Here is a 23929-nt window from a genome sequence, read left to right on the forward strand (position 1 = left end):
TGTGTTTGTGAGTGTGTGTGTGCTTGAGAGAGTGTGTGTGTGTGTGCATGTGCTTGTGTGTATGTGATAGAGTGTGTGTATGAGAGTCTGTATGAGTGTGTTTGTGTGAGAGAGTGTGTGTGCGCATGTGTGAGAGTGTGATGGGGTCACCTGGAGTGCGACATGAGCCCAAGATCCTGGTTGAGGCCATCCTCATGGGTATCGAACTTGGCTATTAGTCTTTGCTCAGCAACACTGCGTTGTTGTGTATCCCAAAGTCCACCTTGGAGGATGTTTACCCAAAGACCGGCCAACGTTGTCTATCTCATACGCTGCAGGCAAGGATGCCCTGTCTGGTACGGTACATTGACGAAACCAATGGATGAACAGATACCGTGCAACAGTTGCCAGATGGGAATGTTCCCTCCCAGTTGTGGAGACACTTCAATGGTCAAGGACATTCAGCCTCGGATCTTCAGGTAAACGTCCTCCAAGGTGGACTTTGGGATACACAACAACGCAGAGACGCCAATCAGTGGCTGAAAGCCAAGTCTGGTATCCATGAGGACAGCCTCAACTGGGAGTTTGGGTTCATGTCGCACTACAGGTGACCCCACCACACTATACACTCTACACACACACTTACACACACATGCATGCATACACACACACTCACACTATACACTCTCTCACATGCATTCACGCAGAAGCACACATACATGTACTCTCTCTCTCTCTCACACACACACACGCACACACACACACACACATGCATGCACACAGACACGCGCACACACACACATGTGCACACACACACACGCGCACACACACACACACACACACACATACACGCACACAGACCCTCTCTCATACACATACTCTCTCTCACATACACACACAGTCACACTCACATGCACACTCTCTCAAGCACACACAGGCACACTCACACACACACTCACAAACACACACACATTTGCACACACTCACACATGCACACACTTACACTCATGCTCACACACACTCTCTCTCCCACACACACACACACACACACATATATAAATCTGTGGGGTGAATTTGCATTTGCAGATTTGTAATTGTAGATACATTCTTTTTTTTTTCAAATAGCACACAATTTGTAGACAGTCAGTCAATGTGGCATTTTATAAATTCCAACTTTGGACATAAAACCAGTCTGATTCCAAGTTAAAATGCAAATTCTAAACTAGGCCTCACACTTAAAATGCATTGTCAGACCTGAGATGTCACCTCTGGAATACTGATAAAACCTTTAGCTATCTTGGGGCAGTGACTTGAAAGAAATTCTGGGATTTGCATATTAATGAATCAAAACCTGCATTTCCTTTCTAACTGATTAAAGATTTAACAGCCATCTTAGGTTTGTTCAATATATTTGCATCAGTTCTGTGACTGTTTGATCTTTTCCACATACATTCTGTGTCTGATACTACCTCTCTCACTAACGCCTGAAGAAGGAGTGTGGCGCCGAAAGCTTGTAGTTTCAAATAAACCTGTTGGACTATAACCTGATGTTGAGTGAGCCTGATCCCTTCAAAGACTGTTTGTGGAACAATCTAAATCCCTTTAAGCATTACAAACCTCTGATGATAATGATTAATTCAGCAACCCATGGCCCAGATCGCAAGAAGCGGCCACCTACACAGTACTGCATGAACTACAGACACAGTGAGGCCCCCTTCTGATTGTATGCAAATTACAATGAGAAACCTGAGGTAGGAAAGGTTACTTTCCTTTCAGCATCTATGGAGCAGATTCTTATTATGAATCCTGCTGGTGTTATTATTGGACAAGTTAGACCTGTATTTTTTTTGGTTTTATTGTGGTGGTCTGTTACTGCAGGTAAGTTCACAATGTTACAGCTTTAGTTTTAACAATAAAACAGAGTTTATTTCACAAAAGAAGTGAAAACAAAGTGAATAAATCTTTTACAGACAATATGATTTTAGAGTTTTTGAAGTGACAGTAAAATGTAATCCCCATTAATCCTGAAACACTCCTGTACAGTACCTAAATGAACCCATTGTACAGGACATACACCAGAAAGGAACCCCTTTCTCTGAATAGCTCAATAGGTCTAATTTAACTGTGACGTCAACTCTCAGTCTGGAAAACCTGCCATACACCTGAGTTCAAACATTCTTCACTTCAGATAATCTCTTTAGGTTCTTGTCCAAACATTCCTGGTCTGGAACTAAAGTATTTTAACCAACTTCTCACTTTGTCAGGAGCACTGCTTTATACATTATCTTCATTTAAGCACTTCTGCAGTACTGGACAAACTGAAACTGAACAAAACACTCTATTGTTGAGTTATCAGATTCTTTATAATAGATTCTAGTATTTTACTAGAATTCCCTACTATTGGAACCAAACTTACAGGTATGTAGTTCTCTTTTCTCCCTCCTTCCTTTCTTAAATAGTTGGGTTACATTTGAAACCCTCCATTCTGCAGGCAACATTCTAGATTATATAGAATTTTTAAAAAATAACAACCAATGAGCCCACAATTTTTACACTCACTCCTTTCAACACTCCAGGATATTCAGGTCCTAAAGGATTTGTCAACTTTCAATCTCATTAATTTCTCCAAATTTTAACTAATATGTATCAGTTCCTCATTCTCGTAAGTTACTTGGATCTCTGGTATTTTCGGGAGATTTCTTGTATCTTCCTCCAAGAAGACAAATGCAGTGTAATTATTTAGTTTCCTTAACATTAGCCAATTTTCCAATTTTGGTGATGAACTTATATTTTGCTAACCTTTTCATTTTTACATATATATACTGTGTGCGCGCGTGTGTGTGTGTGTGTGTGTGTGTGTGTGTGTAAGCTTTTACAGATATTGTAATATTTCTTTTGATTTCTTGATCTTCCTTTGTCAAATTGTGAAATGCTCCCAAGCCTCAAGTTTATTATTTTTTAGGCGACTTTATAAGCCTCCTCATTTTATTTAATTCAATTTTTGCTAGGTTGACCTACTTTTTGGGTTTTGTGCCTTAAACAAATATATTTTTGTTATAAAACATTTACTACTTCTTTAAATTCTAGGATTGCCTTCTGCTGTCATATCTTTTAATGTATTTTGCCAGTACAACACTGCCAACTTACCCTTCATATCTCAGAGTCTCTTTTGTTGAGATTGGAGAACTTGGTTTCATATTTATCTAAGATAACACGGTGTAGAGCTGGATGAACACAGCAGGACAAACACAGCATCGGCAGTTCCTACTATCTCCTTCATATTTATCTACATCACTTTCAATAAATGCCAAACTTGTCAATGGAACTCACAAGTTCATTTGAATCAAAAATGTGCTTTTCTAACCAGATACTCAGTTAAATAAAGCCTGAGCATTCTTAGACTGGACATTGAGCAGAGACGAAAATATTTATTCTTGATAATCCTTTTCTCTTTCCAGGTCCCAGTACTTGCCAATTGTCTGCTGCGGAAAGATTTTTAAAATCAATTGAGCTACTGCTGTCAGAACCAAGCTTGGTCTCAGTGCCTGTAATCTATGTAGCTCAGTGCAAAGAAAATGGAGAGTGGCGACAAGTCCAGTGTGATGGCCTTCCACAACAGGCCATTGAATTTTATCAACAGTGGATTTCTCAGAATAATGGAGGCCAGGAAATGCCATTTACTGCCATCTTAAATGAGGTTGTTGATTACCGCAAATTATTTCGTGCTTCCACGAGTTTTGAGATGTTTGTGAAGGAACTCTACAAGAAGAACCATCAGCATGTCTTTTCAGTGTTCTCTCGATTCTCAACTTTTCACTCAATTTCTGCTGATGATTTTGCAGCTATTGCCACCTCTCAGCCTGGAACTAATATTTTGCTGAATCCTTACGTGTTTTGGCAGTTGTTGTTTGGTGCTGTGACACACTATCCTGGTTTATACTCTGATTTCAGTGTGAAATTGGAGAAGATGGAGCTGCGGAGATGTTGGTGTGTTGATGAGAAAGGACAAGAGCTTCCAGGGACAAAGGCTGAAATGGGTCAATTTCCCCAATGTAAGCAATGCTGCAGTTCGAACATCTTTCAAACTTATTTGCTAATTTCCTTTGTCTCCCACCCTTTTTAAAGCTTTCTCTCATCCTTTCCTTTTCCTATCACCTTCACTTGCTTTCTTCTCAATGGTAATCTATGACTCTCCAAATACCTGTCCCTTAACTTTCTTTCAATTGCTTACTCTTCCACACTTTTGTCTTCCCTTTTGTTTCATCACTATACCTGTTTCATGTTATGTCATTTTCTGAATTTCATTCTCTTCGTCATCCTCTTCCGCTAAATCAACAGTCACCACAGAAGTGAAACTGGTCATTGACAGCAATAGGAGAAATGCTGTTTGCGAATGAAAGGCCCATTTTACCCTATATTAGATTTCACAGTAAAATTTTCCATTTAAAACTGAGATCTGCTATCATAGTATGTCTTGCATCTCTGTCTTGCTTCATTCTCATGCATCCACTGTAGCTCTTCCGTAACTGCTCTGTGATATACTTTATCCAACTATGGCTCGATTGAGCCCATTTTTTTTAGCTGGCCTCCACTTTGTCCTCAAGCAGAGATCTGTCTATATTTTTAAACATACATTTAACATCCATACTTCAAAGATCTCTAATTGATTCACAGGTCTTATTTAATGTTCAAATTTCAGAAATGTGAGAGAAAATGGGTAGAATGTAACATCTTATTAGTTTGGTCCTTGCTACGCACTTGACTTTACTTGAACACAGATTCGTCATCTTCAGAAAATTATTTCTGACGATCTCTATCCTTCTTGGATTTCAGCATTCCATCTAACATATTGATTTTACAAAATTAGATAAATGTACCTACTTGTTCAAGTGTGACACAAACCACTTCAGTATCATTCTTGCTTGTTCAAATGAATTCCTTTTGGCTATCATAATTTTAGTCTTTTTGTTCTTCATTCTTAATCCATGTTTGCTGTACAGTTTATTGAATTACATTTGGGTTATGTATAATCCCTGCTTTCTATTTAAATGATGTGCATCATTGTGCTTTGTCCTAGGCCCGGGATCCTGTGATCGTGCTGTTCAACAAGTCTTTCATTTTATTAGTCAGGCAGAGGAAATAATGGTGGATTCCAAAAATTCCAATACTACCTTTGGCCAGGCTTTTTTATCTGCCAGTGGTATACAACTGACTGAGAATGAACTTCAGTCCTTTGGGATGTTCCAATCAGCTCCTTCCTTTTCTGAAGCTTTGTTGAGTGGATCTGACTATGCTGTTCGATTGGCTGCCCAATCCAGTGAGCAAATTGGTTTTATATCTAAATGGATATATTTCTGTGCTAATCTTGAGTTAACCTGTCTTACGATCCTAATCCTGTGAGTTTGTTTATATTATTCTCAAAATTTAGTGAGGTAAATCTGTAACACTGCCCTATCCCACTCACACAATATCCCTACCCTCACGGATCTACATTAATTTTTAGTCCACAAATGCCTCTAATTAAAATTTCTCATCCCAATATTCAAATCTTTTGTGAGGTCACTCCTTCCTATCTCTGTGGCCTCTTCCAGCTGAATATAGAACTGGTTCATCTGGGAGAGAGATCAGGAAACTCCTATTCATAGATCATAGAATCCCTACAGTATGGAAAAAGTCCACACTGAACCTCAGAACATCCCACTCGGACCCATTCCCCCTAATCTACAAATCCCTGAACACTATGGGCAATTTAGCATGGCCAATTCACCTAAACTGCACATCTTTGGACTGTGGGAGGAAACCAGAGCACCTGGAAGAATCCCATGCAGGGATGGGGAGAACATGCAAACTCCACACAGACAGTCACCCGAGGGTGGAATTGAACCCAGGTCCCTGGTGCTGTGAGGCAGCAGTGCTAACCACTGAGCCACTGTGCTGCCCCCTAAATTCATGATGTTTTTCTCTGAGAGGGATATGTATACATGGATAATTGGCATTTTCAATGTGGGAAATAATAGTTTTTTAATTAGATAAGGTCATTAAGAATTATGGGGTGAAGCCAGGTAAATAAGTTCTGGATTAGTTGGTTGACTTTGCTTGGGTAGCTCAATGATCTCCTGTTACAATTTACAGCCTTACTCGCCTGCATCCTACGTCTAGAGTTCCTTCATGTACGCATATCTTATTTTCTTTCATCCCACTGAAGGCTATGCCGTGTTGCCTTCCCAAACTTAGCACTGGATTTGGTTAGCTCGGTGACTGGATGGATAAAGTGTGGAGTGGAATAATGCAAATGTCAAGGGTTTGACTCTCATATTAGTTGAGGTAGTTCATGGAGGTCTCCCTCATTGCCATGTCCCATGTTTGATATGGAATGATGCCTCTCAACCACCCATCTCTCTCTCTCCCTAACAGAGAAAAGCACCTATTGTCCATCCTCAGCTATAGTTAATTACTTTATATTCCTAGTTGGCTCAGCATCATGTTTATTTGATTCTATGAAATGTCTCAGGATATTTTCCTACATTAAAGACTACATTAAAGCTATATATTTGTATGTTATTATTACTGCCATATATAAACTTAGAATCAACTTGTCTCAACAGAAAATTCACTGGCCTCCTAGGAAAGAAAACAATTATGGCGTAATTTGCAATGGCAGGCTTTATAGTGATGTCTAGCATTATTTAGATTGTCTTTGTACATATAGGTGTTTAAACAAGTTTCACGATGAGAAAGTGAGAAAAGCCAGCCATCTGGAAGCTAAGTAAACATGGCCAGCAACTCTGCATTTCCTCAACCAGATCAGATTGAAAGATTGTGAAATTAATGAAAAGAAATAATAAAGTTTGAGGTTTGGCCATGACAGAGTCTAGTTTGTTGATTTAGCAAATATGGCACCAAAGGCCAAAGTCCTGAAGTCCCCAAGCCAGACACTCTTGCTTTTGCTGGGGTTGAGAGTCAGGGAAAGCAATCTGACTGTGTCATACTTTGCACATCAGTGCATCATGGAAGCAACTGCACCCATTACAGTGCAATTAATCAGATCTAATTTTCATTAGTGGGTTGGTCAAAACACAACTTGAGCACTTGAGACATATCATGAGAATTTCTGAAGTTTGTGAAGTTCTTTGCAGTGATAGGCTACAATTTTAGAGGAAAGGTAACCATTTGGATGGGACACATACCCTTTGTGAAACATCACATGATCTTTGGATTAGTTAAAAGTAGGCGCACGTGTGTTAACAGTGGATAAACCCATTAGCAATAGTATGCTCTTTAGAACTTATGGTAATGGTCAAACTGTCAAGGGAGGTATCAAGTGAGCTGTCAGAAGGGCTGTCATGCTGTCAAATTACTTAAATGTCCTAGTTTCATAATTTCTAAATTAAAAGCTGTCTGCAATGTAAAGAAATCAGTTCACTCTGTTAACACCTGAGCTCTGTTATTAAAGAATGTGTGCTGCATGACTGATTCAAAAGCTATTAGTATCATAGTAGGATGCCAGTTCACGGTATTTCACAAGCTTTTATAAGTCTTTGAAATGGGTTATGAATGCAAATGTTTGCTTTTTTAACCGACTAATTAGTTGAAGGAAGTTAAAGGTTTTTTGCAATGAGCAAATTCATCGTCAGACGCTTGGAACTTTTTCTTATTTAATTTCATCATGGGTCCTGAGGTTGATTCATAGTGGATATCTAAGTCTGTGGGCATAGAATGTGTAAAGACAAAAGATGGCAAATTGGGAGCACGGTTTGGCAAAATTTAGCACTAAGTGAACATATAAAAGGCCAAGGGGGGTTAGCTGGGAGGACATACATTGTGAAAAGCTATGGGGCATGAGGTGGCATAGGTTGGTAGGCACTGTAGATGGGTTTGTGTGGGTGTAAGAGGTGAGGGCTATTTTTTGTTTTATTGTTTTGCTTTGCAGCTATGACAGAGTGTCAGAACACAGAGGCAGCCCTTTCCCTCAGCTCTCCTCCTCCAGATTTCTCACGGCTGCCTCCAAATTCTTTGTCAGGGCAGTGACTTGACACCTACTAATGCCTGGTCCCCAGAGCAAAAGTCCGACTGTCTGGGGCACTTCACCCTGAGTCAGGTGCATGGAGCTGGAAAGTACTATTTTTCAGGATGATAATGGTAGAATGGTACATCCAAGACAGCAATGTTTAGATTTCTGTGTTTAAATATGCATCCACCACCTAAAGTTGCTGTAACATTTCTGGATAAATAATAAGGAGTGCCCTAGCCTTATTGTTACTTAACAGCAAATTTATGGACAATTAATTATGTTAAGGATTGAAAAAAACTATGTATCAACTAGATTGTTGGTCAGTAAGGGAGTAGAGGATTTTGGAGAGGGTGCTGAAAAAGTGGAGCTGAGGAATATCAAGTCATCCACAATCTTATTGAATGGTGGAGCAGAAAAGATGGGCTGAATGGCCTACTTCTGCTTCTATGTCTTATGGGAAAATTACCAGCCGTAAAGAAAATATCACTTATAAAAGAAAATTCGGAGCTTCAGATATTGTAAACAGTGCAGGTATCTGATTAGTGTTAGGAAAAATTTACATGTTGTGAGACAGAGTAGTTTGGAGAAGCATCATGTGTTATTAACTGGCTTTTATATGTTAAAGTACACTTGTGTACTTTTGCTCTTGTTCTGTGACCTACCTGACTTTACTAATGAGGTGCTTTCAAACAGTTCTACAATTCTACAGGAGAAATCAACCCATCAAGGAAAGGATTCTTGGGGAATTAACTCTAAAAGGTTACAGCCCTTACATCCCCCAATGTGATGGCCTTGGAAACTGGGAACCAACTCAGTGCTATGAGAGTACTGGTAAGTGGAGTTGTTTGACTTGAAAATATCACCCACAGTGCCAGAAGACTACTAAAATTTCACCAGGACCTACATTGCACAACAACAATTGCTTGTTTTTTTCTGTAATGCTCTTTGAAAATGTCAGTGTGAGGCAGGTTTTGAGCGGTAGATGGAAGAGGCAAGCAAGTGTTGTAAGCAATTAAACGCTCAAGCAAGAAAGAATGATGCCAAGTGGTATGATTTTTTTGAAAGAGTTTCCAAGGCAGAGAAATAATAATGGATCAGGCACAGTAGATTATTTGCCACATAAATGAAAAAGATAGGCTAATGTACCTGTACCGTATGAAGTGTTCATGATGGCGGCTCATGATCACTTTCTCAAGGTCAAAGAGGAATGCTGGCAAGAAATTGCAAGGCACACATCCTACGAGTGAATAAAGAAAGGTTCCTCTTTCAGTGCATGCAGTAGTTGCTGTGTTTTTATAATATTTACTGCCTTCACTGCTAACACTAGAGCTTATTAACTTAATGATGAACCTGTACAATATAATTAATTAATATGCTGACATTTCAGTAATGGAATTTGAGTTTCAGTTAAACCAGGACTGGATTTAAAGGGAATGTGGGGCAGCAGTGATATGAGACAGAAAATGCATATATAAAACTTTTGTCATTTATAATTATCTTCTATGCTTGGGCATTATATTTGACCACTTCTTATTACTGCCACCCTTTTGGTTTGCTGCAGGTCACTGTTGGTGTGTTGATAACACTGGAAACTATATTCCTGGTTCACTGGTTATTCGCTTGGCCCAGATACATCAGTGTAAGTTGGAAATTGCATAGAAACCTGCTAGCCACATCCTAACTTGCACCAAATCCCATTTACCCAGCAAGTCGGTACTATATTAGATACTGGACTGGAAATGTCTCAAATTTAAAGTTCTCATCCTTGTGTTGTTTTCTCCTGTACCTTGAAGACATCATGTCCCTGGAATAGCAGAATCTTACCCAAACCATTCCTTACATGTGAATTGAAAAACACATATCATTAAGATATCCCATGATAAGGGCTATCATAGCAGAGACCAAACCTGCTTTTGCCTGACTTGCAATAATTCCAGCAGGAACACAAAGTGAGAGTGATGCCATTAACGCTGAAAATAATTAATTGAGTATAGATCGGAGGTCAAATCAGAGCCCTTCATTGTCTGAATGACCCAACCACTCACTCAGCACCAACTCATTAAGTTACTGAGGGAGCCAGCTTTCTTTTTTTCAAAAGAAAACTGTGTTCTCCATTTTCTTTTATCTAATGTCTTCACATGTCTTGTACTGACACATGTGTAAAATTGGTAATAGAGAGCTATGGCCAACAGTATCATCTTGACATTTTGTTCACTCTCACCATTAGATTATCAGCTCATCACATATGGGGTTACCTATGCATATTTATACTTTTTTGTTCTTCATTTTTTTTGGAACATCAAACTAGTTTCAAAATTTTAGGGCCACTACAAACCACTAAAGTATTGCAGTTAGCATTTCAATCTTCCTTTTCCAGGTCAGACCCCATGTCAACGCTCTCAAACGAATGCTGCTGTGGCTGGATGGAAACGTGTGGGTTTCCAGCTTAATAACACGAACAGGGAATTATTTGATCCAACTTGTTCTGTGGTAAGTTTGAAACAAAATGATAAATACCACCAACACCGCCAATTTATACAGGACCCACTTTTAACGATAGAATTTCACTGTCAGGATACCCGTTAAAGGTACACTAATTGTTCTACAAACTCTTTTAAAGGCCCTCACATAATTATGACTTCAGTTAAAGGGTCCTTTTAACAGGGGACTATCACGAACAAGACCTCTTCTAAAAAGAGACGTATTCACCCTGTCTGAAGGAGGGACTTTCACCATTGTCTCTCCTTTCAAAGAGAAATACTTCTTATCATTCTCAAATGACATATTTTGAAACATCAGCTAACGATTTAAATATCATCAATTATACAATATAGTTCATAATGGACCTTCATTTGCTCAGCCAACTCTAAAATCAGCTGTGGACTACAAACATTTCTTTTAGAGATACTAAAATGGAAATTCATAGTAACATTACCAAAGTACCAGACTTCGTTATCAATAAACCAGAATAAAGATCACACATCTGCCTTGAGTAAGATGGTGAGATCACAGAACAAATTAAATTGATGGATACTATTCATTTAGTAGTAGTTCCAGGTGATTGTATCACAGGCGATGTCATTAATTAGCAATGCACAAACTAATTAAGTCACAGATCAAAGAGAATTTATTAGACATCGTAGAGTGGCTTCTTGCTGACACCATTTTAAACAGAACAATATCCTGTTTTAATGACTATTGCTTTGTAAAATTATATGCACTTTACTATTTTTGCTTCTATTCCCTTTGAGGTCTTCTCTCTTTTAAAGTGATCATCTTACTGTCAAGAAACTCTTCATATAGAGAGAGACTCACTGATAAATTCTCTTGATGTAGGAGCCTTAGCATTAAACCACCATTCTGTGAGAGACTTAATTATCTACACAGTTTTCAGAACAATACACTCGCCATCAGGATCTCCTTTTAGAAAAATATATGCACCATCACAATCCATTTATGAAGAGGCACTGAACTATTTTAAAGAGTATTGGGAAAATCTCTACCTTACCATCTGGTTGTTCAGAACAGCCTTAGTGGAGCTTAAAGGGGAAAATCCATCAGAGAGTTTGAGATGCCTGTTATAGGACCTTCTGTCCTGGAGTGAGTGGACTTGCATTTCCTAAAGATGGGCCATTGTGCAGGATTGAAAGTGCCGGCCAGATAACAGAAGACTAAGAAGAACCTCATAAACAGTTTGCTGGACAGGGTCTACCTGAAATCCCATGGGCATTCTACTGGGAGGTTTGTAGATGGACCCTCCTGTAAAGAAGGCCAGTTAACTGGATTTTCTATAAGTGCAATCTGGTCCTTTTTAACAATTTTTTCTGAATTCAGGATAACTTTATGCTGCAAATCATATCCACTAGAAATATGTTTTAGGGTATCTCATAGGCTGGACAAGTCATCACTTCAGTTCATCTGGGCTAAACCAACACTCTGGGCATATCACCAGTGCACTAACTAACTCAATCTCTCTCCCACCAACCAGTTACATATTATTGGCGCGTTTGTACCACAACAAAGCTATATGTGTGATATATTTTCTGAACCATACAAAGGACAGGAACTCTGAACATCTAGCTGAATCATTTAATAAACTAGATAGATGAAATAGGAAATACATTTTCTTCAAATAGTTTTTAAAAATCTAAACATGTCAAAAGTACATTTTGTGCTTAAAGTGTACCTCATCTTTTAACTGGCTTTGACTTGCATTGAGTAATGTTTATATTTTGTTCTGCAGAGTGGAGAATACAATATCTTGCAGTGGTCAGATTCTGGGGATGGTAAAGCTTGGTGCATTGACCCAGTGACTGGGAAAGCTTTTCAACTGGCTGTAACTGATTCAGATGGGCAGCCACATTGTGAGTACCGTTACCAGAATTGAGTACATTGACAGTGTGTGAGGTCAGGGAGATTTTGATAGGAATTCTCACATGTAATCTGGATACTGATTTCTATTGCAGTGCAACACTCCTGATTTCTAGTCTCAAATATCAAACATGATAAAAATTCCTCATAATCCTCAGTAGTGTGATTCTGAGCTTTTATCATGGAGGTACAGATATAGTCATCAGGCTGCGAAGAGGGGGTCATTTCTCTCATCTAATCTCCTTCTCCATTCATTTAGATCTTGGCTCTCTATCTCAACACCACTTTCTCAGGTATCTCCACTTCCCTTGATGCTATTAGTCTCCAGAGATCTGTATATTTCTGTCTTGAACCAACTCAATGATTGAGCTTCCACAACCATCTGGGCTCTCCAGATTCACCACCTTTTAAGTGAAGAAATCCTTCCTCATCTCAGTCTTAAATGGCTTATTCCTTATCCTGAGATTATTTTCCCCATGGTTATAGAATCATCAACCGGAGCAAAAAGCTTACCTGCACCCACCCTGTCACCCCATGAGAAATTTGTAAGTTTTAATGAAATGCTTCATTTTTGAAATATTGGAGAATAAGAACTTAGTCTCCCCATAAGGCAATCCACCACCCCAAGGATTAATCTAGTGAACCTTCATTGCACTCTCTCTAAGACAGTAAATGCTTCCCTTAGGTCAGTGGATCAAAAATGCACTCAATATTCAAAGTGAGGTCTCACCAAGGCTCGATACAATTGCAACAAGACATCTTTCCCTCTGTACACAAATCCTCTTGTCATGAAGTCCAACATTCCTTTTCTCTTCTGAATTGATTGTTGAACATACACGCTAACTTTTAGTGACTCATGAACAAGATGGCAGTTTCCTAACATCAAACTGGAAGTTGCTAGGTCGAGGAAAATGACAGAGAGCAAATTTAAATAACTGAACATCCTATTGAGGGCAATGTTCTCAGCCTACTGGCATTTTGTTAGTGGCAGAATGGTGCATCCTATCACATAAATAGAGGTGTAGAAAACAAAAGCAAGGCTTATGGTATAGATAACAGTGTGGAGCTGGAGGAACACAGCAGGCCAGATAGCACCAGAGAAGCAGGAAAGCTGACGTTTCAGGTCGGGACCCTTCTTCAGAATTTTTTTCTGAAGAAGGGTCCTGACCCGAAGCGTCAGCTTTCCTGCTCCTCTGATGCTGCCTGGCCTGCTGTATTCCTCCAGCTCCACACTGTGTTATCTCTGACTCCAGCATCAGCAGTTCTTACTATCTCCAAGGCATATGGTATACTTGCTTTTATTAGATGAGGCATAGAGTTTAAGAGCAGGAAAGTTATGCTGCAAATCTATAGGCAGTATGTTGGTTGGGCCACAGCTAGTGTATTGTGTGCAGTCTGGAATCCACATTATAGGAGGGATGTGATAGCACTGGAGAGGGTTGCAGAGGAAAGTTACCAGGATGTTGCCTTTGCTTGAGAGTTTCAGTTATGAAGAGAGATTGACAGACTGAGAGATAGTAGGAACTGCCGATGCTGGAGTCTGAGATAACAAGGTGTGGAGCTGGAGGAACACAGCAGGCCAGGCAGCATCAGAGAAGCAGGAAAGCTGACGTTTCGGGTCTGGACACTTCTTCAGAAAAGGTTGTTTTCCTAAAAGCATAGGAGACAGAGAGGGGACATGAATGAGCTGTATAAAATTATGAGGGGCATAGATAGGGTAAACAGGAAGCATCCTTTCCCCTTGATAGAGGGATCAATGACCGGGAGGATAGGTGGAAGGTAAGGAGCAGAAGCTTTAGAGGAAATGTAAGAAAATTCTTTTCAACCAGAGGGTAGTGGGAATCTCACTGCCTGTAAGGATAAAACTCATTAGGTAGCTCTTTCAAAGAGATGGCATTACCTGATGAGCTAAATTACTGCCTCTTCAGCTGTCGGATTCTATAGGATTCAACCCGCCATCTTTGTATAAAAACTGGAAGTGAGTCAATCATCCTCTATGAAATTAAAGTTGACAGCTGATTAACAAGTTTAGTTTGCAAGTTGTAAGTTGACACAATTGTGTCAAAAAACAAGATTGAAAAAAATGAGCCAAAGTAATTCTGCCTCTTTTCTCTTCTGTGATGATGACACTAACCTCTAAGCATTAGAATTGATTATTAAAGTACTTACAATATTAGAAAGCAGTAAGTTAAACATTTGTCATAAGTGTGCATTTGTTTCCATTCCTTCAAAAAAAGGTTGTTGTCAAGTTTCAGGGGAAGAATGCAGTGGGCCACATCAAGGTGAGATTTCCCGGAGATTCCACCATTACCAGCTGGAGCTGTGAAAAAATCTTCAAAATAATTTCTGAAACTGCCCACAGATGTGTTGCATCTTCCAACAATAACAATGATTAATAATTTGGAAAGCAGTATATGAGGCTTTCTTGTTGGAGAAACGTTTAGAATGAAAAATATGCGTAACAGTAGAGTTAACGTGTTTAACTTCTGCCACAATTTCTTGTTAAAATGAGTCCATAAATTATTTTGAAACAGAATTAGGTGTCTTTAAAAAGAAAAAGAGTGTTAAACAGTATGGAGAATGAATGCGACCAAACTCAGTGGTTTACATATAATGAAAGAGCTTGCATTTATGGCACATTTCACATCAGGACCTCAGGACATTGCAGAGCATCTTATAGCCAATTATTGACTTTGTAGTTACGTTTTCATATAGGGAAAAGGGAAGCTTATTTGTATATTGCAGAACCTACAAGCTAATGACTAGATATTCTGCTTTTGTGATTTTAAGAACCAAATATTGACTAGGACATTGTTATTTAAGACAGATGCCTCTTCTTGTTAGGACTTTCTAGTGGTCTATCCTCTACCATTAATAATTAAGCAGGCTCTTAGACTCAACATAGAAAGCAGCATTAGGGCTTCTTGTGGTACAGGAGTGGTGCCCCTATCTCTGAGACAGGAGACCAGGGTTTAAGTCCCATTGCTCCAGAGGTGTGTCATACTATTGGTAAACAATTTGGTCAGAAAATATCTTCAGAGGGCTGTGAAGTTCAGACTTAATTTTGGTGCCACCAAGGTTTGATATGAACCCTTGTAGTGCAGTGGTAGTTTACCTTCCTCTGGCTTAGGAGGCCTGCATTTAAGGTCCACCTCTCTACAAGCATGTAATAACATTTCTGAACAGGTTGTTTTGAAAATATCTAAAAGAGTAGAAAGCAGGATCAGTAGCAGTGAAATATCTCAACCACCAGCAGTTGGTACTCAGCACGCATTATGTAATGATGATCAGTGTGAACACTAGTGCTGAAATTTCTGGAAGTACCAATGGTGGACTGAATGCATACAACCTGGGAAAAAAAAATTCTGACAATAACATGTTTATCACTTTAACATCACTGATTTAAGAAGACACATCTGTCAGTCAGCACCTAAAAGCAAAAACCAACTAATAGTCTGCACCACTTGTGGGAGCAATAACAAGACAAAAACAGTCAACTAGAAGAAAATACTGATCTCAAAACTAGTAAGAGATACAGAGAAAACAGTGAGGTTTAGGAAAAGAGGAAAACCTAACCTGGGAAGAAACAGGGACCTTGGAGAAGGAACTTCTGGGGATACTTGAAGACAAGAAGGAAGAATGCTTCACAATAGCAGCACAAAGATCAAATTTGAAAGGAAAGAGGTGAAAAGGAGTACTTAACCTTTCAAATGAGCAACACCACCATTGTGTGAGAGCCTCATGAGGCATGGCTACAATAGACAGAGCAAAGACCAGGAATGTTATTAGCATTAAGGCTGCAGAAAACTCATATAGGTATCATACATGAACAAAAAGAAAAATTTAAATGGTTTTAAGATAGAGCCTAACTGTAAATAAAGTTTGAAGAATGAGAAGATCGAGATTCACAGTTTAAAGTACAATTTATATGGGAAGAGTTATTTTGGCCTCTGACATAGAATGTTTTCTAAAATAAACTATCAAGGGGACATGATTTGTTTTTCGATCTTCAAAAGCATCCAACTTACCCAAATGAGAAGGACTTCATCTTGGCTTCAGAAGGTGGCAAAACAATCCAGATAGTAGGAACCATCATTTTGATGATGAAAAAGTGGGAAAACCCCACAGGTAGTACAGATGTAGAGTTCTGCTGTTTAGCAGAATTTGAAACTTTAAAAAATAATATGATGCAATATTGCTAGTTATCAAAATTTAAAGCTGTATTGGAAAAAAGGTCATACAATAATGCCATAATACAGAGTTTGAAGTTTGAAGAAACTTTAAGATAACAGTATTTAACAGGGTAGACAAACAGGAGGCTGGAAAAACACAGCAAGCCAGGCAGCATCTGGATGAAAGGGACAGTCAATGTTTCGCGTATTACCCTTCTTCAGGACTGCTCCTTTCCTCCAGATGCTACCTGGCTTGCTGTGTTCTTCCAGCCTCCTGTTTGTCTACTTTGGATTCCAGCATCTGCAGTTTTTCAAATCTCTAACCCAATATTTAAACAGTACTGATTTCATGTAAGAATACAAGTTTGATGTAGCAAATTATAAACAGTATTGAGATTATACAGTTTTAGAGGAACAAGAATAAATAAACACATGAAGAAGGAATAGAAGAAGAAATAACACTTCAGAAAATATTTAATGCTAGAGACAGGTCAAACAACATAGGATTGGACATTTTGAAGAAAACAATGCTTGTGATGCAGAATTGCTTCAAATATAAACACTGACTCTGAGTCTGAACAAATTAGTACATTATTGTATTCAGCATGCCATATTGAGGATAATTTTTAAAATCATCAAAATACCAAGGAAGGCACAGATACCGCTGATGAAATGTTAGAAGTCTTTGATAATTACATCAATATGAGAACAAATGTAATCTTTGAAAGCACAAGATTTAACAGATGAATACAGTTTAGAAGGGAATTTGGCAATAATCTCATTAATGACCAATACAGGTTAATAGTAAACTGTGACTATGGAACTTTGAAGTCAGAATTCCGAAAAGGTAACTTTGGAGAAATTCATTCAAAATGCGTTGGAAAATGAGGAGATTAGAGGTGATACCGGAGGGATTCCTAGAATAAACTGGTTATTTGACTAACATTACTGATTCAACTGACTTAAATTTCATAGTGCTTATATATGTCAATGGACATATTACAATTTTTTAGCTTGATACAGAAATAAGCGTCAGATACCCCATGACTGAAGAAATGAAAGTTATAGACTGTAAGGTGAAACTATAAGGTTCAGGTGGAATAAGTCTCAAAATGAAATGCATTCTACAAATGACACTGCAACACAAACAGCATATAAGGGTTAAAAATGTGTACATAGATCACAGTCAATTCTCCACACTTTTTCAGCCTGCTTACATGACTTGGTCTCCAAAGCTTTGTGGTAGCAGAATGAGTTTGACCCATGAGAGCAACTGGTACAGGAGCAAAGCATTGTGAACTACCTGGTCAATGGTTAGCCATTAGAGCATTTCATTGAGCATCTGAGAGCCATGGCAGAATCCAAAAAAGGAGTCTCATGAGATTACCTACATTGGCATAGGAGAACTGTTTCATACTTTCAACAGGAAGGAAGTTACATAAGTTACAGGACTGGAAATGTTTTCCATTCCTATCATTATCAAAAAACATTACAATCTGTTGTCTCTCAAAGCAAAATTGTCAGCGCTACTGGCAAATCTGATACTAGTTGAACAATCATCCTCTAGTAACGTGACCGAGGCTGTGAAAATAGCTAGGTTTACTAAAACTAGATCTGCAGACAGCAAAGGAAGATGTTTAACCTACTCAACACATTGAAGTAGAAAGCTTATACAACTCAACTCAGACACATCTGTAGATTGTGAGTAAATGTTTGCTTAAACAAAATGAAGCTGATCTATGTGCAATCCTGTGGTAGCCAGATGAATATCTGTAGGTTCAAGATACTATCACAAAAAGGAATTTGGTGATGTGAGACACAAAAAAGAATATCTGCTCAAACCAAATACCAATGGCTGGTCCAGAAATTCAGGATAATACAAGGGAAATATGTCCATAATGGACATTCACAAAATTAACAGTCACCCAGGTGAGGTTATAGACAACCGAATCAGCAGCATCTTCTTTGAAGGATATTCAGAAGACTATATTTTGAAAGAACTGTCAAATCTCTAGACTTCCTGAATTTGTGAAGTTATAGACTTGGTAAGGGGTAGGGTAGTCGTAAATGTGAAAGTAGTAATGCACATGAATTTATAAAGGTAAACAATGGGGAAAAGCTTGGGCAGCAATGTTGTATAAAGTAAAGGTTCTAAAAGAGTTGATCTTTAAGTTGCAATAACTCCACTCAAGCTAATGACATGGCATTAGGTGGAGAAAAAACCTGTTCAGCATAAGGTCCCACTGAAGACAGGTGCAACATACCTGGCTCCTGATAGTTGTATTTATGCCTATTATTGATTGTACATGTTTCTATTTTGTAATTAATGACGTCTTGTTAGGTCAGACAAGTCCCTCTTCTCGCTAAGCCTCTTCAGTAGTCTCTTCTCTATCAATAAAAGGACACGCTCCTAGATTCAGCTCAGAAAGGAGGATTAGAGGCAGCAAAGCAGTTCAACTACCAACTGATTTCATGGGTATTCAGAGCTCAAAATGATATACAGATGGAAACCTGTAGAGCTAGGAAGAATTTTGCTCAGAATCACACGTAGTATAGCAAACAATAAATCACAGCATATTCCTGTAATAAACAGTAGGGAGTGCTGTGTCCATGTAACAGTCTATTCTTAAATGTTCATCAGTCATATCTTGCAACATTAATTCACTCATTTGGATTGATCACAACTGCGGTCTTTTTCATCAACCATGTATCAACAATGTATCATTGTTGAACTGGAAAGGCAAACAGGTTTGACTGTGTTATCTGAAATCATAGAATACAACTTTTCATAAGATTTCATCTTGATGAAACATGGAAGTCTGCAGTGTTTTCAAGTTGAGGTGACAAGGAGCAATTATTTATGTATTACAAAGTTAGAACTGACAATGTTAAAAGTTGGGATGTGGTTTTTAACTTTATGTTTATTCAGGGGATTTCCATGAATTCTGGAATACTTCTGCCTCAATCATGAATAATATTGCTTCTGTAGATTAATAAATTAAGTGGAATGACAAATATTAGCTCAGTTAGTTAATGAAGCATTAGAAGTGTCAGCAAATTGAATGGAAGGACACACCAAAGGAAATAGAAATTTGGATTTCAACAAATCTAAGAGGCTCTATGGACACAAGTGAACACATTGCTGTAGTCGCATTTGAAGCACTACAGCTGCTTTCTTCAGAAACGTTACAGAGGTATTGGAGTGGTTTCAAGGAAAGGCAATGGAAATGGGACAGTGCCGGATATACTTACATTTGAAGAATATGGCATCCATTTCACTGGAAATAGAAAGAACAAAGTAGGAAAGCTGTTCAAATATGTCCCCAAAATACCCATGAATGGTGCTCCTCATGGTTCAGTGAATTCTGGCTGAGACATTTGATAATTCCTAAAGATATACAAAAATATTCTGACGTGATTAATTCCATGTGTTGAATTTGATGCAGTCAACTTGCAAACTTTGTGCTGACTGGTTACATATGAAATGTTGTGTTATTTCTCATCAGTGTACCTTTGAAGAGACACATTATGTCTTTATACCTTTAAGGTCTCGAGTATGGAAGGTCCTGTCAGAAAAGCCTTATAATGCATCTTGTAGATGGTACACACCAATGCCACTGTGCTTTGGTTGTAAAGAGAGTGAATGTTGAATGTTATATTCAACTTTTTTTTGAAAAAATAGACCTCAGTGACCTAGAGTCATAGAGTCATAGAATAATACAGCATGGAAACAGGCCCTTCAGCCCAAACTGGTCCATGCTGACCATGGTGCCTATTCAGCTAGTTCCAACTGCCCACATTTGGTCCACTTCTCTCTAAACCTTTCCCATCCATGTACCTGTCCAAATGTTTTTCAAACCTCCCTTACATAACAGTGGATTATAACTGGATGAGGTTGTAAATATTATCTACTCCAACCAGGAGCCAGACACAATAACGCTAATTTGCAACAGTGGAAACTCAACCCTCACTCTTTTATCATTGTGCAGTGTGGTTGTGGTTACAGGTAGATTTCAAGCGAGGTCATCCTAAATGAAGTAGAATTTAATGCCCTCTTCTGGTGTAGTGGTAAGTGTGTGAGAACACCTAATCATGTTGGATGTTGGTGGGTTGAATCTGCTATCTTCTTGCCTACACCCTTGTTACATTTGTGGCAGGATTGATCACCATCGGAGGACCTTGAGCAGAAAATTAATGACCAATTAGATGCCTTATTCCACTGCTGCTGCTGCTGGGGATGAGTGGAAAGTAGAGAGCTTCCTCGTAACCCCACTCTGGCCCATGGCCTAGGATCCATGGCCAATACTAAGGCTCAGGTGGGTGTCATACTGACACAGCAGCAACCACCTCATCAATGGTGCAGGAGTTCAGGAGAGCAGCTCACCTCTGACTGATGACTTTGGTGGGTGGAATGACTGGTCCCAGGGTTCTTGATCCTGAGTGTTGGCCTGCTACTGACCAGTTAAGTTACCAAGTAACACTCAATCATAGAATCCCTACAGTGTGGAAACAGGCTCTTCGGCCCAACAAATCCACACTGACCCTCAGAGCATCCCACCCAGACCCATTCCCCTATAACCCACCTAATCAAACATCCCTGAACACTACAGGCAATTTAGCATGGCCAATCCACCTAGCCTGCACATCTTTGGACTGTGGGAGGAAACCCACACAGACATGGGGAGAATGTGCAAACTCCACACAGACAGCCACCCAAGGCCAGAATCGAACCCAGGTCCCTGGTGCTGTGAGGCAGCTGTGCTAACCACTGAGCCACCGTGCCACCCCAAATGGTGTGGGTCTTGTCTAAAATAAGTGATGCCAGGCTTTCACTGGCTCCTGCCTGACCTGTGACTCCACTTCATATCCACTGATTCTCACTCCTGAGCACCAAGGGTTGATGTGGCCTCTTCTGAAAGTGCATCTTCATCTCCTTCTCCTCCTCAATTTTCCAGTACCTTGTTCTGAATTGTGTTGTGTCTGCTCATTTCTCTCCTGTACAGTCACACCTAAGTATTGCATCCAAATTTGGGATCCTTGAAGTCAGAACAAAAAAAATTGCCAGATTATTCCCTAGCCTAATATTAAGCAAGAAATATTAGTGTAAATAGATTGTCCCTGCATGCTCAGTTACAACAGTATTGTTCCTGATTCTCTGGTTAACTCTTAAGATAGTTCAATTTTACTTTAAATTTTCAGTTATCTTTTTCTGTTGAATGTATAAAAGTGAACTGGAATAATATTTCACATGTTCTCTCTGGAATCCCATACAGCTACTCATTCTTTAGGTGTATGTGTCAACAGCAATCTAGCAATGATTTTGCAGGGCCAGTGGCAAAAGTGGACTTATTTATATTTTTAATTATTGTTACTGTAAGAGCAGAGATTCCACAGCCCCTCATATACTAACCATGTAATTAGATAAATCTAATTGCAGGCCCGTAATTACTGCAGTGCCATATGGGTGATGCTCCCTACTGGACTGATGGGGGAAATTAAGCCTATAATGTATAGGTACTTTAGCAAGAAAATGTGTTAGGCTAGAAGGAGAGATCTACCGATGAGAAATAACATTATTAACACCTCAGATCAATTACTCATATCGTTCATGTTCAGAGATAGTCCAGAACATTGCTTTAAAAGTAATAAAAGCTCCATTCAATAGTTTTAGCCAATTTTGTACTGAATTTGATGAAATGTAAACTGTCAAATTAATCTTCTCCTCCTTTCTCAAACACTAGGTCCCAGCAGATGTGAAATTCTCAAAACTCAAGTGATGCAGCAGGAAGTGGGCATAGGGTACATCCCAGCTTGTGAAGAATTTGATGGTTCCTTCTCAGCGGTACAGTGTGATCAGGGCAAAGGGAGGTGTTGGTGTGTCTTTACAAATGGTGAAGAAATCCCTGGAACACAAATCAACACAACAACTGGATCGAAACCGGCCTGCAACCGTAAGTTATCTGGATGCTCCCTGGAGAAGTGGAAAACGTACAATAAACTATGTAATAATAGAGAACAACTAATGGTGCTGTGACACTCACGGTGGTGAAAAATATCTAATGTGTCTTTCATAAGCTGTCTTCAGCTTTGGACAAGGCTGTTCACAATTTTATTACATTTACCCCGAGATGAGTTTCCAACCATATATCCAAGCCATTACTAAGATCCCTCATTTCTATCTATGAAGCATTGCCCAGCTCAGCTCCTGCTTCAGCTCATCAGCTACTGAAGCCCTCATTTATGCCTTTGTTACCTCTAGAAGGTGTCAGCACTGGCAGAGCAGTAAACAGGGTGCAGAAGAAGAAATATGGAATCTTGCCTTCATTATCCAGGACATAGAATAGGGAGCAAGGAAATCTTGTTACAGCTTTATAAAATATTGATTAGGTCACAGATAGAATACTGGGTGTAGCTCTGGTTGCCACACTATCGGAAGGATGTCATTGCACTAGAAAGGGTGCAGAGGAGATTCACTAGGATGTTGCCTGGATGAAAAGCCTCAGTTAAGAGGAGACACTGGATAGGCTAGGTTTGTTTTCCTTGGAGCAGAGGAGGCTGAGGAGGGATCTGATCGAGGTATACAAAATCATGAGAGACGTAGACAGGGTAGATTGTGAGAATCTCTTCCTCATTGCAAACATGTCTAAGATCAGGGGTCCTAAGTTTAAGGTGAGGAGAAAGCGGTTTAGAGGATATTCAGGAATAATTCTTCCACCAGAAGGTGGTAAAAATGTGGAATGTCCTGCCTGAGAGACAGTTACACTCACAACATTTGTGAAGCATCTGAATGAGTACTTAAAATGCTGGGTGTAGTAGGCTACGGACCAAGTGCAGTAAATAGGATTTGTGTAATTTGGAGTTTGTTGGTCAGCAAAGACATGGTGGGCTGAAGGGTCTGTTTCACTGCTCTCTGACTGTATGATTCTGTGACTCTATCTTGCAGTATAACTTCAGCATTTACTTCAATGGAGGAACACAATCATTTTTTCTTTTCCCTTTTATAGGAATACTTCTTTCAGTTTTGCTGGCAAGGTCAGCATTTGTTGCCCATCCTTAATTGTTCTTGAACTGAGTCATTTGCTCAGCCATTTTAGAAGGCATTTAAAAGATAACAGCCTTACCGTAGCTGTGGAGCCATATGTAGGCCAGATCTGATAAGGACAATAGTCCCTAAAGGACATTGTGAACCAGACAGACTTTAATGATAATTGATACAACAGTTTTTCTTCTCAACATTAATGAGATTGTATTTATGTTCCAGATTTATCATTTAGCAGTGATTTTCCACTGCGCCAGCCCATTACCCAACAAGCCAATTATGGGAAATGATTCCTCACCTTCCACTGATTGAAAAATGTTTGTGACTTTTTTAAATGGGTGACTTAGTTAAGGGGTT

At 39.2% G+C, this 23929-nt stretch overlaps 1 protein-coding gene across 1 annotated transcript in view; it reads left to right on the forward strand.

Moving 5' to 3' along the window:
- Nucleotides 1–23929, forward strand: part of tg (thyroglobulin) — a 299968-nt gene that overhangs the window by 35385 nt on the left and 240654 nt on the right. Inside the window, exons 10-16 of the mRNA XM_048596176.1 lie at nt 3438–4031; nt 5057–5296; nt 8684–8821; nt 9552–9629; nt 10368–10480; nt 12234–12354; nt 22275–22484. Of these exons, the coding sequence (XP_048452133.1) occupies nt 3438–4031; nt 5057–5296; nt 8684–8821; nt 9552–9629; nt 10368–10480; nt 12234–12354; nt 22275–22484 (1494 nt within the window). The remainder of the gene's footprint in view (nt 1–3437; nt 4032–5056; nt 5297–8683; nt 8822–9551; nt 9630–10367; nt 10481–12233; nt 12355–22274; nt 22485–23929) is intronic.

This window comes from Rhincodon typus, chromosome 4 (assembly GCF_021869965.1).
Source record: "Rhincodon typus isolate 14 chromosome 4, sRhiTyp1.1, whole genome shotgun sequence".
NCBI classification, from domain to species: domain Eukaryota; kingdom Metazoa; phylum Chordata; class Chondrichthyes; order Orectolobiformes; family Rhincodontidae; genus Rhincodon; species Rhincodon typus.